The sequence below is a fragment of the Microcebus murinus genome, chromosome 3, assembly GCF_040939455.1.
Source record: "Microcebus murinus isolate Inina chromosome 3, M.murinus_Inina_mat1.0, whole genome shotgun sequence".
NCBI lineage: Eukaryota > Metazoa > Chordata > Mammalia > Primates > Cheirogaleidae > Microcebus > Microcebus murinus.
In genome coordinates this window covers 65,774,987-65,793,479 of record NC_134106.1, presented here as the reverse complement: position 1 = coordinate 65,793,479, position 18,493 = coordinate 65,774,987, and the positions used below count along the sequence as shown (strand labels likewise).

The 18,493-nt window shown below is 39.1% G+C and overlaps 1 protein-coding gene across 1 annotated transcript; it reads right to left on the bottom strand.

Moving 5' to 3' along the window:
* Positions 1 to 6,058: 6,058 nt before the first annotated feature.
* Positions 6,059 to 8,949, bottom strand: LOC105854814 (lithostathine-1-alpha). The gene is made up of 6 exons (XM_012735384.2): positions 8,925 to 8,949; positions 8,519 to 8,628; positions 7,790 to 7,908; positions 7,329 to 7,466; positions 6,515 to 6,626; positions 6,059 to 6,303 (listed from the first exon to the last, which is right to left on the bottom strand). The coding sequence occupies exons 2-6, from the start codon at positions 8,580 to 8,582 to the stop codon at positions 6,236 to 6,238; spliced, it is 501 nt and encodes a 166-aa protein (XP_012590838.1). The 5' UTR covers positions 8,583 to 8,628; positions 8,925 to 8,949; the 3' UTR covers positions 6,059 to 6,235.
* Positions 8,950 to 18,493: the final 9,544 nt, after the last annotated feature.

The window sequence follows — 18,493 nt, the reverse complement described above, 5'->3', positions numbered from 1 at the left end:
AAGCCATAAGTCTTGCCAGTGTTCACAGGGTGCTGATTCTGCAGGCTTGCAGAGTGTAGAAGCTGTGGGGGTATGACTTCCTCCAACTTTATTTCAAAGGAATCTTCAGAGTGCCTAAGGGCTCAAACAGAGAATTGACACAAGGGCAGGGCCACCATGGAGATTACTCATCAGGACTAAGGCAACTCCAAGTGGAACTTTACGAGTTGGGTTGCCTCAAGACCACACAACTGTGGAGCCACCAGTGTGAAAGCCCAGCTGCAGAGGGCTGCAGACAGGAGATTCTAACCTATGAGAGCTACTGCATGGGTTGAGTCCTGTAAAAGCCAGGGAGGGCCAAACCCCACCCCAGAATGTATGGTAGGTGGAACTTGGAACCAAAAAAGATTATTCTGAAGCCTCATGACTTAATATTGTTTTCCTTGTTGGGACTTAGTCTTATTTGGGACTTGCTTTTCTGTTTTTGGAATAGGAATGTCTATTCTATTGGAATGCCTGTACCACCATTATATTTTGAAAACACATAACTTGTTTGATGTAACAGGTTCACAACTGGAGAGGAATTAACTCAGAATGAATAATACCTTGAGACTCATAGATATTTGTTTTTGATGGTATTAAGATGAGACACTGGACCTTAGACATTAAAGATGACATTAGAATGAGTTAAAACATTTGGGGATTGAGATGAAACGAAAGTATTTTGTATGTGAGAAGTACATGAGTTTTGGGGAGCCAGAATACCATGGTTTGAATGTTTTTCCCCTCCGAAATTCATGTTGAAATATAATTGCCATTGCAATGGTGTTAAGAGCTATGACAGCTAAGTACCATGTTTCCCAGAAAATAAGACCTACCCATAAAATAAGCCCTAGCAGGATTTCTAAGCATTTGCACAATATAAGCCCTACCCCAAAAATAAGACCTAGTGATGGGCGTGGTTACACAGCATATCTGCACAACCCATGCATTTCATCGCAGAGCCATAAAGAAGATGAGCAGCCCTCCTCATCTGCCCCATGAGAGCTCTATTGATCAACATGAGAGATTGGGGCCAAAGGTTCCAAAGGAAATAGAGTCACAAGAAATTCAGGATGGAATTTGGGATTTGGAGAGTTATGATGATATTCCAGAAGAAGACGACTTAACTAAATTTGAATAAATGTAGATTGTTGTACCGTACCTAAAAAAAATAACACATCTCCTGAAAATAAGCCCTAAGGTGTCTTCTTAAGGAAAAATAAATATAAGACCTTGTCTTATTTTTGCGGAAACATGGTAGTAATTAGGCCATGAGAGCTCTAAACAACTTCCTCTTCTCACACACACACACACACACACACACACACGCACATACACACGCACATACACACAGGTTTGTAGTGCTATTGTATGTAAAAGACAAATTAACTTATACAATAAGGATTGGGAGCTTGGTGTCTTAAATTGATTCCCTTGTGAGGTTCTTCTTGTGGGGCCTCTGTCTGTGGTCTTGATCAATGGGTGGTATATATTAAAATATGTGAGACCTCAGAAAGCTGGATAGGTTGAATGTGGATATAACTAAACAAGAGGGAAGTCAGCAAGTATTGTTGAGCTATGGAAATGACCCTGAAGCAAAACTACTGTGTTTCAATCTAGCTCCAACATATAGTAGCTGTTTGATCTTGGGAAAGTTACCTTAGACCTTCTCTTCAGTTTCATCAAATGTTAAATGTGGTTTCTGTTAGTGTATATATATATTATCAAATTGCTCTGGGGATTAAGTGGGTTCCTATTTGCTAAGCATCTACAATTGTGCCTAACAGATAGGGCATGTGAGAAAAGTTTGTGTAAAATGAACGAGAGCTTTCTGTTGCAGCAGGAGACACTAGGGTGTAAGTGGGTTTCCTCACATTTGCAGAGCACAAGCAGACCCTGGCATGACCTCAGTACGTTTGCACTTCTTCAGCTCCTTTCTTCTCTAGTCTAACATTTGCAGACTGGCTGTGGTTTGCATGCTTGCCAAAGATTTAAATAAAGAAATTATCTTTCTATAATAATCCTAAAATCTCTATTATTAATACAAGGATGGAAAGCAGGGAATAGCTACTAGAAGATGGTCAATAGCATCAAACGGCAGCCATAGCCTTGAAACTTCCGAAGCCTTATTGGAGTCTTGTCAATAAAGTGCCCCACTTTGGGACATATCAACACTAGGTGTCCAGGATACCGCTTTCCCATCTATCAGAAGACGTCATAAGGAAACATGATGAGAAAATGACTATGATGGGAATATGATGAGAAATGAGCTTCTTGGAACCTTGTAAAACTAGGTCTTAGGAGAGGACCTTGAGGATCCTTAGGACAATGAGATAAGTCTTCAAGGGATGGGAAATATGGCTTCTATGAAATATTTATCACTTTGGAACCAAAGTGACTGTCAGTAAATGTTATCAGTTTTATTGCCTAACATGTGGAATTTAGCAAGCCAATAAGGATAACTATCTCAGGTGATATACAGATATTGGAGGCAATAAAGATTTTTATGAGAGAACTATGTAAATTATTTGTTTTAAATCTCTCTTTTATGTTGTGCTAGCTACAATATATTCTATTGTTTATTTTTAAGTATTTGATTTTTTTACCTGAAAAGTTAGTCCTTGTTTGAAGTCTTCTTGAAGTATGTATAGAAGAACTCTCACATTTTGAAAAGATTCTGCCACAATGTATTTATTGGTTATAATTTTGTAATAATTATTTTTTTCATTTTTTACAAGATAAACCTATCATGATACCAAATATTCTGAAGTCCTTCTTCCTGCATTCTTTGGTAAGTTTGAAGAATATGACTCACTCTCTTACTTATAGGGGGAAAAAAGACATCTTTAATAGGTTTAAGCTTTCTAAGAAAGCCCAACTACTTTTTAGTAAATGCAGAAATAAATTAGATTAATTTAACAAACACATATAAACCTGCCAGTTAGAATAAATAATGTTAACCTTTGTCATCTTTGCTTAAAATTATTAGTTTTATAAGAAATTATTATAAATTCTCCAGGCAAACACTTGGGTAAATTTTTCTGTATATATGCGATGATGTAGCAAAAAGTCCCTTGCCAGAATCTGGCAACTTGATCTTGCACTTTCTCTCAAGAAATGGGATAAAATAAATTTGCATTTATTAAAATTTACCAGGTCTTGAGTATTCTTTTATAGCACACAAAATAGCCATCAGGTAAAAGAAAAAATGCTCAATATCACTAATCATTGGGGAAATGCAAATAAAAACCACAATGAGATATCCTCTTACTTCAGTTAGATTGGCTATTATTAAAAATAAAAGAAACAAATGCTGATGAACATGTGGAAAAAAGAAAAATCTTAACACTATTGGTAGGAATGTAAAATAGTATGACCACTATGGAAAACAGTATAGAGATTTTTCAAAAACATATAAAAATAGAACTACCTACCATATGATCCAGAAATCCCACTAGGTGTTTATTCAAAGTAAGATAAACTGTATACCATGAGATACCTGCACTTGCATGTTTATTGCTGCACTATTCACAATATCAAAGATATGGAATCAATCTAAGTGTCCATCAACGGACAAATGGATAAAGAAAATGTGGCACATACACACAAGGGGATACTCTTAGGCCATAAAAAAGAATGAATTCATGTGACTTGTAGCAACATGGATGGAACTGGAAGCCATAATGTTAAAGGAAATATGACAGACACAGAAAAACAAATATCCCATGTTTTCAGTCATGTGGGAGCTGAAAAAGTTGATTCATTGAGATAGAAAGTAGAATGTTAGATACCAAAGACTGGGAAGGGTATGTAGGTAAGCATTGTGGGGATGAAAGGAAGTTGATCAATGGGTACAAACAGTTAAATAGAAGATACAATTTCCAATGTTCTATAGCAGAACTGGTTGACTATAGTCAGCAACACTGTGTGGTCTATATCAAAGAAGCTAGAAGAGAGGAATTGAAATGTTTCTAACACATAGAAATGATAAATACTCAAGGTGATGAATATTCAAAATACCCTGACTTGATAACTACTCATTTTGTGCATGTATCCCATAATATGTAAAATATTATATATCAATAAAAAGTAAAATAAATAAAAATGATTGATTTGCCTAATCCAAGTAGAGATTTTTTGGCAATTTTGAATTTCCATATGAATATTAATATAAATCTGTCAATTTCAGCCAAAGGAACACTTGAGACTCTAATGGGGATTGTGATAAATCTATAGATCAATTTGGGGAGTAATTCACCTTAAATATTAGATCTCTGATCTATGAACACAAGATATCTTTCCATTTGTTTAGGTCTTCTCTGATTTTATTTAGCAAAGTTTTGTGCTTTTGAGTGTACAAGGTTTTACTTGTTTTGTAAAATAAATTCCTAAAACATGCATACTTTTTGATGTTATTGCAATGACACTGTTTTTTTTTTATTTTAAACTGTTCACTGCATGCATGTGGCTTCTCATAGAGAATGTTTTTAGTGTGCTTGAAAAGAATGTGTATTTTGCTGGTGTTAGGTAAAGCATTCTGTAGATGTCTGTTTAGTCTAGTTTATTTAGAATATTTTCAAGAGTTCTGTTTCCTGTTGAACATCTAAGGGTTCCAACCATTACTGAAAGTGGTGTGTTGAAGTTTCCAATTCTATATCTATTTCTCCATTAATTTATATTAGTTTTTGCTTTATGTATTTTGGGGCTTTTTAGTTATGTATACATGTGTGTGTATAGTCATCATAATTTTTTAAAGAGTAACCACTTTATCATTATAAAATGCTCCTCTTCTACTCTAAAAATATTCTTTTTATTTTACATTCTAATGCCTGATGTTATAACAGACACTGCATGGTCAGACACTTATATGGTTGCCATTTGTGTGATGCATCCTTTTTCATCCTTTTACAGTGAAGCAATTTGTGTCTCTGAAGAGAAGCCATATCTCCTATAGATAAAATATTGTCAGATCTTGTTGTTGTTGTTGTTGTTATTGTTTTAATATAGACTGACAATAGGTAGTTTTTACTGGATAGGTAGTTTTTACTGGACAATAGGTAGTTTTACTGGTAGTTTTTGGTCTATCATACCACATTTAATGCTACTATTGATATTATTGCTGAATGGGCTGAATTGTGTCCCTGCAAAATTGATTTATAAAAATCCTAACATTCAGTACTTTAGGATTTGACTGTTTGGGGTCATAGAATCTTTAAAGAGGTTATTAAATATGCTGGGACATTTTATTTATTTAATTTATCTGTTATTTATTTATTCATTCAATGAGTGTCATTTAACAAATTTTGTTGGCCTTTAAGACTTTAGTCTTCTACCACCAATGCATTTAGCACTCTAGACCTACAAATTCTCCTTAAATTATCAATTCAGTCATGGCTTTAACTTGCATAACTGAGAACAGATGTAGTCTCCTCAGACCACAAATATGTGAATCCCTCCAGAGAACCAAACACTCTAGCCATCTGTGGATCAGTAATATAATTATTTCTATAACTCACACTGAGTCCATGCTAACATACGAGTTGTAGGTAAAATCTTTATCTTTTTAATCTTGTCATAGGAAGGCCACAACATGTTCGTAAGTTCTACACTCATGATATGTGGATGGAGATTTAAAAAGTATAAGGGCCAGGCCAGGAGCAGTGGCTCACGCTTGTAATCCTAGCACTCTGGGAGGCCAACGCAGGAGTAAAACTTGAGCTCAGGAGTTCTAGACCAACCTGAGAAAGAGCGAGATCCTTCTCTACTAAAAATAGAAAAATTAGCCTAGTGTGGTAGAGAGCGCCTGTAGTCCCAGCTACTCTGGAGACTGAAGCAAGAAAATTGCTTGAGCCCAGGAGTTTGAGTTTGCAGTGAGCTATGATGATGCCACTGCACTCTATCCAGGTGACAGAGTAAGACTCTGTCTCAAAAAACAAACAAACAAACAAAAAAACGCAAGCTCTTCACTTCCATTCGAAACAACCATGCTTTGGATATGGAGATAGCAGACACAGAAGACAGCAAAATCTGGGAAAACATTTTTATTTGCTTCGTTTAAGGGATCCAAAGACTGGGGTGAGTAAGATACTGAAGGTCAGCGATGCAACTCAGCAGGAAAGAGAGAGTCCGGATTGAGTTGGAGAGATGATCCAGGTTAATTTTTAAATTGTAATAATTGGAGGACCAGTTGTAGACATTTATTTTCCAGTTGCCTTTAGTTTTTGAACTTGCAGACAAAGGAGAACTTTGCGTCACAATTCTGATCCCGCCATTTCCTGTATCCTATAAGCCAAGGAGAAGAGTTAGACTGAGAGGACCAGAAGGAGGGTGGCCTCTCTTGGCTCTAGGACTTAGGACAAGAAACAAGAGGAAACACTCTTCCATTTCTGGGATCAAGAGCTCACCCTTCCTTTAACCCCATCCCCAGGTACATGCCCAGAGCTAAGTAGGAGAGGAGGATAAAAGATGGGGGTATTTATTCTCTGCCTCTCACCTGAGCTTGAAGAAAGGCTGGCACAGTAGCCAGGACTGACAGTGCTCGGGGCTCCAATGTCCCAGGATTTGTAGGAGACGAGAGACCCACTGCTCCAGTGCCAACGGCGGTTCTAGGTGGGGAAGGGGCAGAACAGGGACAGCGGTCACTCAAAAAGGGAAGAGACACCTGGTCTGTGTGCACACTCAGGAAAAGGCAAAAATATATGGCAAGAATAAACTTGTCTTCTTGAATATCATATTATTTCCTCTGACTTTGCTGTAAGCTTCTATTGTCCTGGAAGATCTGCCTTACACCCTATTCCACCAAACAACGTATCCTGAGTTTGATACTGAGCACCACAAAAGGCCTTACAGAACGTGATTCTTGATTTTTCTTTCCTAAGGCCCACAACCCTGACTAACCAGCATACCATGGACAGTGCATTAGTTGTCAATAGGTTATTTACAATAATACTTTTTTTTTCAAATGCCAGCCATGGATTCTTTTATACTAGTCTCCATTTCTACACAGCCTGCAAAGGTCTCTCTTACAATACATGCAATAATAAAACAGGTAAGAGGTAAGAGGTGATTCATAAAGGTGCTTTGATAAAAGTAGACAGAATAAATTTATCCATGAAGGAAATTCAGCCTTCAGGTTATCTCTAACCACCCACAGTGAAATTCACTACCAGATGTATTATAGGATACATATAGACGTTGCCATTATATATTAAAAAATGATAAAAACTGGTACTTGATGTGCAGATTATTCATGTCACTCTTCCTCCTCTAACCTGATGATTAGGAGGTAAAAGAGGCTGTAAACTAACCTTTTTGGGGTCATAGAGGCCAGTCCAGACATTGTAGTCATTAGTGCCACTTTCCTTAATCAGGGAGGCCACAAAAGCACCCTCAGCCTGGGTGAGCACAGACACCAGGTTGCCCGAATGCATGTTCTGGCAGAAGAGCTGTTGAGGGAGAAAAGCGAGCACTCAATGGAGGAGGAAGTTTTGAGGGATATACTGGGTTGTTCCCAGTATTCATACAGTATATTTCACTGTAGGTTGTGGCAGAAAAAGGACAGCACAGAAATGTTCCTGACAAAACTGTCACTTATCTGCACTGGGAATCAACACGGTGACAGCACAACATACATTGGAAAGTTTGGGGGCCGGTGATGGGTTAGCGAGGTGATAAGTTTTATCTCATTGAAGCCACTGAGCACACAGGGAAGAGGCAGCTGCCCCTAAGTTCGTGAGCCTCCCTTTCCTGCATTGCTCTCCTCACTCACATCTGCATCAACCCAGGTCTCACGGTCTTCGTTAAAGTAGTAGCAGTAGGAGCGATAGGCATTGGTGCCTTCTGGGCAGCTGATCCGGGCATTGGGCAGGTCGGGCTGGGTCTCCTGGCCTGGGAAAGGAGAGACAGAGGAGACTCTCAGGACAGGAAGGCAGGGTAGGAGCTTCTCAGTTTCATTTATAGAAACACAAGGATATAGGAGGTCATAGAGTAACAGATCATTTTTGCTCTCTTGTATCCTACTTATTTTCTGTTTCCTTTGCTCAAGGCAAGATCATACAAGGAACAGACAGAAGAAATGTGTCTCCCCATTTTCCCCCTTCATGTCTGGGGCTCAAGCATCTTCTGCCTTTAAGTAACAGTCTTCTGTCTTTCTCAAGCCTGTTTTCATTTCCTTGCACACAGTCTCTTTCAGTTCTCTACCCATTTAGTGATTCTCTATATAAAAACATCCCCTAACATGCCGTCATCGATGGATTTAATCAGATCAACTAATGCCAACTCCAGTGGTCACTAACAAAGGTTCATTTTAAATTCCATCTTAAACTCCCAAATGAGGTGAGGATGTATATAAATGAGATGAGATCAGCAAGAGAGATAACTGAACAACACAAAACAATGCTTGAAGTTGACTTTGCCTCTTTTTAAGGGAGAGATACACATGGAATTGAGTGAAGGCTTCAGGACTGGAGGCGGGTGGTTGGTGGGGAGAAGATCTCACCTTGGCTCAGAGACAGGAACGTCAGGCAGGAGAGGAGGATCAAGCATGAGCTGGTCTGAGCCATGTTGAGCAGCAGTGAATTTCTTGCTTAAAGAGCAAATCAGCAATCTCTGTAAAAGAACACAGGGCAGAGGGGACTGAGAGCTAGAGGGCAAGGCACTTATTCCCTTCCTTTAGCCTCCACTCTGAATTACGGAGAGCAGGAAGACCCTCTGAGAAACACACGTGCCAAAATATTTCCCTAGTGGTTTGGAGATTATACAGACCGAGTAACCCCAAATCAACTATGGTCCTGCATAAGTTTCACTACTGCTGGAAACTTTTACAGAAAATCACTCTGCATCTTCCCCAAGGTAAAAGGAAGAGCCCATGGTAGAGATGCCCTCCTCTTGTAATGTCCCCTTACCTATTGGCTGGGTCTGAGGTGGCTTGTCAGGCCTGACAGTGGTAGGGCTTTTATAACAGGTTCTAAGAGGAATGTCACAGTATTTAGTCAGGGGGTGGGGCCAGAAGTCAAGGTCAGAGGTTCTACACAGGGCACTGACAGGAAGAGATTCTGGTACCAGGAGTAGCCTTTTCCTGGCACAGCCTGGGAGTGGTCACAAATGACATATCTTCCCGCAACAGGTTGGCCAACTATCCAAGTCCAAGGAAGGCTTTGTCTTTCCTCAGCAGTAACCAGGTGCCTTGTTCCCATGGCCCTTAGCAGCCCTGGAAGGAGCAGAGAGGAAAAGATTTCCTTCTATTCCCTGTAAATATGGAGCTCTCTCTTTTGTGTTAGTCCTGGGTAGGGATGAAGGAGGAATCAACTGATTCTAAATGATTGAGCACTATTTGCTGGTTGGTTTAGGTCATTCCTCTAGTTCTTTTCAGACTCAGGAACCTCTCAAGACCTACTTCAAGGGGCAAGCATTAGTAGTTACATAAATTTAAACTAACATTCCCAGTGAGGTTTGGTCATAAGTGGCTAGCATGATATAGATGTTTTCACATTGCAATCAGGAAGGAACTGTAGGGAACTGATCCTAAAGGAAGCTCCAAGTAGCTGGATATGAAGTTAGGCTTCAGTGAAGTTTCTGCTGCAAATTATTGGGAAATTACAGACTGTGTGGTGGAATTAAATATTTATCAAAATCACCATGGACTATCCATTCTGATTCACGGAAAAAAAGCAAATCTAGAACAACAACAAAAATATAGGATGATAAAAATTAGCCTAAATATTCACAGAAATAGAGACAAGTATTCAAAATATTTTGAAGTACTAAACAGAAGTTAGATAAGCTAAATCTCTATTTAAACATGGTCTCATCTTAAAAACATACCACTGCAAACAAAAAAATCAGTACAAAAATTTACAAACTAATAATATTCATATATGCTTTTAAAAGACTGAGACTAACACTATGTTATTTATTTATCTATTCTCATGTAGCTTAAAAATAAAAAATCTGAAATAAAAGACATTACAAAAAGTATATCATAGTATCTGCCTGGAGATTTTGTAATGATTTTTTTTTCTTTAAACTAATGATTTTAAACCCAATAACAAAGGTTAACATTGTTTAGTCTAACTAGCAGGTTTAAATGTCTTTGTTAAATTAGCCCAATTTATATCATCATTTTCTAAAACTAATTATGCTTTCTTAAAAGCTTATAACCACAAAAAGATATAGATTTTGTTCTAAAAATAAAAGATTCCGTTATGTTATTCCAAGTTACCAAAGGATGCAGATGGGAGGAGTTCAGTATACTTAGCACAATGGCAGGGGTATCTTGTCAAAAATAAGCAAAGGATTATATTTACACAATTAATATTTTGCAGTATGACTTTTTTCAGTATGAGAGCTTTTCTGTATATCGAGAAGACTTCAAACAAGCAAATACTTTCCAGGAACAAAAAGCCTAATACTTTAAAGTTCATAAATGAACACATTATAGACAGTGTGATATGAAAGAGAAGTTTCAAACAAAAAACAATTGTCACAGTTCTCTCATCAAAATCTTTATTGCCCCCAATACCGTGTACCCATTTAGATAATTACCCTTCTTGCTTACATATGTGACTGGCCAAATTCCACATGCAAGGTAATAAAATTGAAGACATTTACTGGTAAGGTCCTTTGGTTCCAAAGTGATGCTTTTTTTAAGGAAGCCATATTTCCCATTCCTTCAGGATTTACGCCATTGTTCTCAGGATTCTAAAGGTTTTGTGCTCTGAGCTAATTTTACAAGGTTTCGAGAAGCTCATCTTGGGGCTTTCCCATCATATTCCTTCTGCTATTCTTCTCATAGATGGAAAGGAAGATGCTGGATATATATTGTTAATGTGGGCAATAAATTGATAAGCCTCAGTAAGGTTTAGGAAGTTTCAAGGCTATGCTGGATGTTTGGTGCTATTGGCCATCTTACAGTAGCTATTTCCTGTTTTTAACTCTTGTAATAGAGATTTTAGATTTATTGTAGAGAGAAAACCTCTCTCTTGTTTTAATTTATGGCAGGGATGTGAATAACAGACTGTCCACAGACATTACACTGGAGAGAAAAGGATCTGAAGAAGTACAAAATGTACGGAGGACTTTCCATGGTTTTCCTGTGCTCCGCAAATGTGAGAGAACCTACTTATCATTATCTCCTTTTGCTTTACAGGAAAGCTCTAGTTTATTTACCACAGACTTTTATCACATGCTTTATATACCAGGCACTATTCCAAAAGATTAAGAATTAATAGGAAGCCTTTTAGTTCCCATGACAACTGGATAATATAGGTAATCTTAGGAGCCATATTTAATATATGAAGAAATTGAAGGTAAGAGAAGGCCTAAGTAGGGTCTTGTGTTTGATTCCCACGATCAAACAGCTACTTTGTATGGGAGCTAGATTCAAACACAAGCAGTTTTGCTTTACAGTCTTTTTCTTATCTCAACAAAATTTGTTGACATTTTGTTCAACCCATTCAGCTCTCTTAGGCCTGACTCAATTCAGTCTGTAATCCACCCATTGATCATGGCCATGGACAAAGGACCTACAAGAGCTTAAAAAGAAAATAAATTTAAGACACCAGTCGCCCAATGTTTAGCCTGAAAGTTAGTTTACCTTTCGCATACACTAGCATCACAAACTTGGAAGTGTGTGTTTAGAAAAGGGGGAGCTGTTCTTTAGAGCCCTCATGGCATAATGACCACTTAACAACCTCAGCTTTTAATAATATTAGAAAGATAATTAAATTTCAACAGACCTGGTGCCCCACCCCTAGGACCACCCCAACTTAATAAAAGTGGGAAAAATCTGGTAGATGGTGCTCAGAATTGGGTGTCGAGGCCCCTCTGAGCCCACAGGCCAGAATAAACTTTGATTCTCTGACTCTCCTTGTGCCCCTCAGATTGTCCTTGGGACCACCCGCTGTAACACCTGCTGTAACAAATTAGCATAATGGTATTTCCTAAAAGGTTATCTGGCAACCTCTTCTATACTTTTGCCCTCTTCATTGTGAACTAAAACAAAATCTTAAGCCCCCCAGACAACCAAATGGACTGGACCGAACCCCTTCTTGGCCAAGGGAATCTTTAAAAAATCAAAAAAACCTTCCAGCTGAGTTGCCAGCTATGAGGAGAAGCAAGGCCAGACACACCTTAGTTATGCCTTGTCCCTTTTGGAGTTATTCTTTGTAACAACAAGATACAAAATCAATACTGGGCCTAAGGCCACGTAACGCAAATGTTAAACCACACCTGCAGGTCATCAATTTACTTAACAGATCACGGGAGTCTCAGTATATGTTCAGTGTCATGTCTCTGATTAACAAATTTCTTTATCTTAACTTAAAACCTTCCAAGACTTTCGACAAAGCCTCATTTATTTAACCAATTTTAAATCAAAGAATCTTTAAACCCACATATAACCTCTAAGCCCCTGCTTGGAGATATCCTGCCTTTTCGAGCCAAACCATTGTACACCCTCCATGTGTTGATTTATGAATTTATGTGTAATTCCTGTCACCCTAAAATGTATAAAACCAAACTGTAACCCAACCACAGCAAGACCACTGCTCAGGGCTTCTTGGGCATGGTGGCTCTCCAGGACATGGTGGCACATATTCAGCTCAGAATAAACCTCTTTAAATTTTACAGAGTTTTGGTTCTTTTCTGTTGACATATATCAGGGGTTCAGTTTAGATTTGTGGATTTGCCATGACTTGCAGACATGCCTTTCTTTTTTCTGGCAAAAGGGTCTTTTCGTATGAGAGAAAATCCAGCCTGGGCCCCCAAATCCATGTCTGAAAAGAAAAGACAGAGAGAGAGAGTGAGGCCAAACAACGTGGCTTTATTTAGTGCTCCCGGACACAGTTCTGGGGCCCCAAGAAGTAGGGGACCCCAGAAGTCACCTCCATTTGAAGAGAGTGTATCCTTTTATACCCTTTGGGCCAGGCTAGGGACTTTTGGCGGGAAGAGCTGGGGCGACCTTTGGTGGTCATTGGGAAATAGGAGGGGCTGGCGGTATTTGTGGAATCCAGGAGTCAAAACTTTCTTATCTGGGTGGACATCTGGGTGTGGTTCCTCTCAGCAGAGCCTGGCAGTTTTGTCCTTGGTAGGTCTGGTCTTGTGAGCCTTTTCTTTTTTGATCTAGGGAGGGGGGGGTGCCCGCCACCAGTCTTACAATGTCCATTTCCCAGTCTCAGGTTTTAAAGCAGATTATATTTCTGCCAATCTTTGGCTAGTGCCAACGTATGGTTTAAAAGGCCTGTGTTGTTTGACAGGTAGTGGCTCTGAATATTTCTATTGGTTTAACTTTTCATGTTTTAGGGTTCATGGATCCTTTAGTCCTACTATCTACCTCATGGAAAACAAACTGAGGCAAAATTAATATAAGTAAAGAGTTTTTTGGAGCCAAGTTTAAGGATTGCAACCTGGGACCACAGATTCAAGTTGTCCTGAACATACATTTCAATTACCAGCAGTTACAAATGTGTTTTTATAGGAAAAAAAGAAAAGGCAGTTCCTAAATTATTTACCAAGAATTTATATTGAAATAACATAAGCTATTGATTGACTATACATTGTTCTTTGTAACACAAATTTTAGGAACATAAAGATGATGGATGAGGCAACCAGTCAGGAACAAAAGGTCTTAAACAATTGCCCCCAGTCATGGGTGCGGGTAGGATGTTGGGTAGGAAAGTATGGGCATAACTGAAGTCCCATACTCATGTCTCTCTGGGCCTGATAATTTTGCATAACACACATAAATTAGACTGCTCTGAGTTACTTTTATTTTCTCACTACAAAAGATAATTCACTCAGATCTTGAGGCTTGGAGTTATTGGATCATTTCTCAAACAAAATTTGTCCCTCTTGCCCATAGAGTCTCAGCTGACAATAGTCCTTGTCAGAGCTCTTCCTCCATGGAATTCTCAAAGGAAGAAATCGAACCTCATCAGCAAGCTAAGCAGATTAACTCACTGGCCCAGATCTAGGAAGTACAGATAGTCTTTCCACTAGGCTGAGTTTGAATTTGTTTGGTTCTAAAATGTAAAAATGGAGGAAGGAGGATGGTGGGTAGGCATTTGTGAGCCTGTAGAGACCCAGAGGAGGATGTGGCAATAACTAGGACCTTCAGTGGCGACTACGTATGGCTGAGAAGCTTTCACTGAATAACCACAGAGTGAAAAAGCTGCTGGAGTCCGTAGAGAAAGGAGAGAGCAAAATGTCATGGGGAGGATCATCAACCTGGGAAATATTTTTGAGTGTCAGCATTTTCCTCCACTATTCAATAATGGTTCAGTCACTTAAATTCTCTGAATGACTGTCACCTTATGAAGGGAACTTGAGGAATGTGTGATGCTATATACCTATAACTTTCCATCCTTTCCAGGTGTTTCACAATTTTGTAGCTTTTCAAGTGTGGGCAATACAGAACCGGTAGAGGACACAGACCTTGGAGTCGGATTGATTGGACCCAAATTCTGATTCTTTCACTTATTGTGATTACTGTGTGACCTTGGCCAAGTCACTTTCTCCTTTTTTTGTGCCTTAGTTTTCTTGCCCAAGATGTCTACCTTCTAAGCACAGAGATTAAAAAGGAGTTAAACAATTAATGCTTATATCTCAGAACATTCAAATTACACTATAAGTATTTGCTCTAGTGGGATAATAACAGAAATATTGAAGGCTAGGAAAGAGTACATTTGAAAATACTGTCCAAGTATATACAGAATTATACTTTAAGCTTTAAATGTCACTATCGTGTGCTTAGCAGAAACTTGGCAATTTTAAGAGTTTGTGAAGCTGACTGAATCACCATCATCATCATTCCCCTCCACCCCTTCCTCCTCACTGTATCTGGCAACAGTTCTGAGGTGGCATTAGAGTTGATTTACTACTATTAATAACTTGAGGCAGTGAGGTGTGAGGTGGAGTCCCCAGATCCTTCAGCTCCTTCCATGGGAATTTCTGTCTCCATAGGGTCCTCTCAGGGTGTGCGTGGCCATGAGAGGAGGCTCTCTGGAGAATGATGTTGGTGGCCTAGAACATCAGTTTCTCCCTTTCTCCACCTGCCCCTACCAGGTTGCTACACAGCTGTCTTGCTGCTTCCCTTGTCCCCCTGAGTTCCACAGATTGTCCTGCTGCAGCCTCACACACTCTCTGCCCCTCCTCCCAGGGGCCTGCCCTCCCACCCACCATCACTATTCCTGGAAGGGCTCTGCCTTTCCCTGGGCTGCTCAGGGCCATGGGAACTGGGCATCTGGTCACTCCTCGGAAAGAGCGGAGCCTGCCTTGGACTTGGATAGTTTGCCAGCCTGTTTGTGGGAAGGGGACCTCATGTGTGACCTCTCCTAGGGTCTCCCAGGAAGGTGCTCCTCCTGAGACTGGATTTTTTTGTGTAGATGCCCTTCATAGGGCCTCAAACTTCTAGCTTTGCCCTCTGCTTGGAATTCAAATACCAGGCTTTCTTTATAGAGGATGGATCTAGAGGAAAACAGGTACTCTGTCTGGATTTGAAGAATGTGTAACTCTTCTGATACTACATTCTCAAATAAATAAAATAGCTGGTAGCTTGATAGAGTATGTGTTTCTAACTGTTCAAGGATGTGAGATTTTGAGGAGGGAGAGATCATATAGACTTTTTGTTTTTTTAATGGCTAAGTCTTTCCTTAATATTTTGTAACCTTTATTTTTATGAACATATGCTGAGACAGGAAAAAGGGAGAGGTGTTTCCTGTCCTTCTAGGATTTCATCAAAACTTCAAGTTATTTGGCCCCAGTGTTTTGTGACCAGTGGCAAGGATTGCTCATATCGGTGTTAAGCTGGTGGAGAACAAGTCCTCATGCCTCAAACACACACACACAAACATGATTGTGGTGTTGGTATATATAAAATCCAAAATAAATTGTGACTTAACAATTGGGTGTCCAATTTCTTACACTAATTCCTAGGTTAAGCTCTTCTGTGGCCATGGCCATGATAATGCATGGTTATATATTGAAATAACACAGACAGAGAGAGAGACAGATGAGTTGAAAGTGAAAATAACTGAATAGAGGGAAGTCAGCAAGTTTTGTTGAGCTAAGGAAATGGCCCTGAAGCAAAGCTGCTTGTGTTTGAATCTAGCTTCAATACATAATAGCTGTTTGATCTTGGAGAAGTTATTTAACTCTTCTCTGACCTTCAGTTTCTTCATCTGCTAAGTATGGTTCTGAATAGCACCTATATTATCAGGTTGTCATGGAGATTATGTGGGTTCCTATTTGGAAAGCATTTGGAATAGTGCCTGGCATATAGAGCATGTGATAAAAGTTTGGGGTAAATAAACTAGAACTTTCCTGTGAAGCAGAAGATGCTAAGTTATAAATAGGTTTCCTTACATTGGCAGAGCCCAAGCAAACCATGAAAAGACCTCGGAGCATCTCATATTTCTTGAGATCCTTGCCTCTCCAGTCTAATATTTGCAGAGATTGTGTTATTCACATGCCTGCCAAGGATTAAAACAAGAGAGGAATAATCTTATGTAACAAATCAAAGTCTCTTATCTCATGTTTGGAAAGCAGGGAATAGCTACTAGAGTATGTATGACCAATAGACTCAAACATCAGCCATAGCCTTGAAATTTCTAAGCAATATTGATTGAAGTAGTGTCAATAAATTGCCTTACTTGAGAACAGATTAAGGTTAGATGTCCAGGAGACTGCTTTTCGTCTATAAGAAGAAATCCAGAGGCAGTATTATGGGAAAGGCCTCACATGATCTTCTGGGAACTTTGTAAAACTCAGTCAGAGGAAAGGACCTTGAAGATCTTGAGGACAATGACATAAATCTTGAAGGAATGGAAAATACGTCTTTCCTGAAAAAGGCATCACTTTGAAACCAAAGTAACCGTCAGCAAATCTCCTCAATTTTTTTTCCTTGCATATGGAATTATGTAAGCAATTATGTAAGTAATAGGGAAATTATCTACATTGGTATGTGTGTTTAAAATACTTAGTTTCTATAAAACAAAGCAAAAAAATACACTCATTGCAAATTCTCCAGGCAAATACTCTGATAAATTTTTGGTGTATTTTTTAATTTAATATGTTTATTTTTAAAACTGCATATGAATTGATCAATAAATAATATTTAATATTAATCTCTATCTTTTAAAAAATATATAAATTTTATCAAATAATTTATAATTTCCTGCATCTGACCTTTTTATATTCAATATTATATATATATATTTTTTTTTTTTTTGAGATAGAGTCTCACTCTGTTGGCCAGGCTAGAGTGCCATGGTGTCAGCATAGCTCACAGCAACCTTAAACTCCTGGGCTCAAGCGATCCTCCTGCCTCAGCCTCCTGAGTAGCTGGGACTACAGGCATGCGCTACCATGCCCGGCTCATTTTTCTATATATTTTTAGTTGGCCAATTAATTTCTTTCTATTTTTAGTAGAGATGGGATCTCGCTCTTGCTCAGGCTGGTTTCGAACTCCTGACCTTGAGTGATCCTCTTGCCTTAGCCTCCCAGAGTGCTAGGATTACAGGCGTGAGCCACGGTGCCCGGCCTCAACATTATATTTTGAAACCAGGGCTGTGGATACATAGAAATCTACTTTATTTGATTTAACTTCCTTTTCATATTTGATAACATTTTATTTGTCCATTTATGCCAATTAATCCATCTGCGTTCTTTTTATGAACATTTTCTTCATCCTCATTTTTCATTCTGAATTGTCTTTTGTTTTCTGGATTCCAGTGGGTATTCTGACATGATTCCACTAAGCACTCAATTTTACCACACCATCCCTGGCTTCCCACCAACAGATAGCTGAATTCAGAACAGAAACTTCAATGAGGCTCAACTTTATATCCAGCTACCATGAGCTTTCTTAGGCGTCAGCTCCCTACAGTTTCCACCTGTTTGGACTTTGGAAATATCTGTACCTGGCTGGCTACTCACACACAAACCTTGTTGGATGTTTCAGTTTAAATTTGGAACTGATTAGTTGGAAATATTAACCCTAGTCACTTGAAGTAGATCTTAAGAGGTTTCTGAGCCTGAAAATAAATTGAAGAATGACCTAAAGCAACCAGAAAATTGTGCTTAATCATTTGGATTCAGCTGATTCTTCCTTCAACCCTACTCATGACTTACACAAAAGACAGGGCTCCATATTTACAAGGAGTAGAAGGAAATCTTCTCCTCTCTGCTCCTTTCAGGGTTGCTGAGGGCTATGGAAATTGGGCACCTGGTTGCAGCTGAGGAAGCACAAAGCCTGCCTTGGACTCGGATAGTTTGCCAACCTGTTGCGGGAAGATAACGTCATTTGTGACCATTCCCAGGCTGTGCAAGGAAGAGGCTACTCCTGGTGCCAGGATTTTTTTGTGTCAGTGCCCTATGTAGACCCTTTGATCCTTAATTATAGCCCTACCCCTTGAGTAAATGCTGTGATCTTTCTCTTAGAACCTGTTATAAAAGCCCTACCACTGCCTGGCCTGAC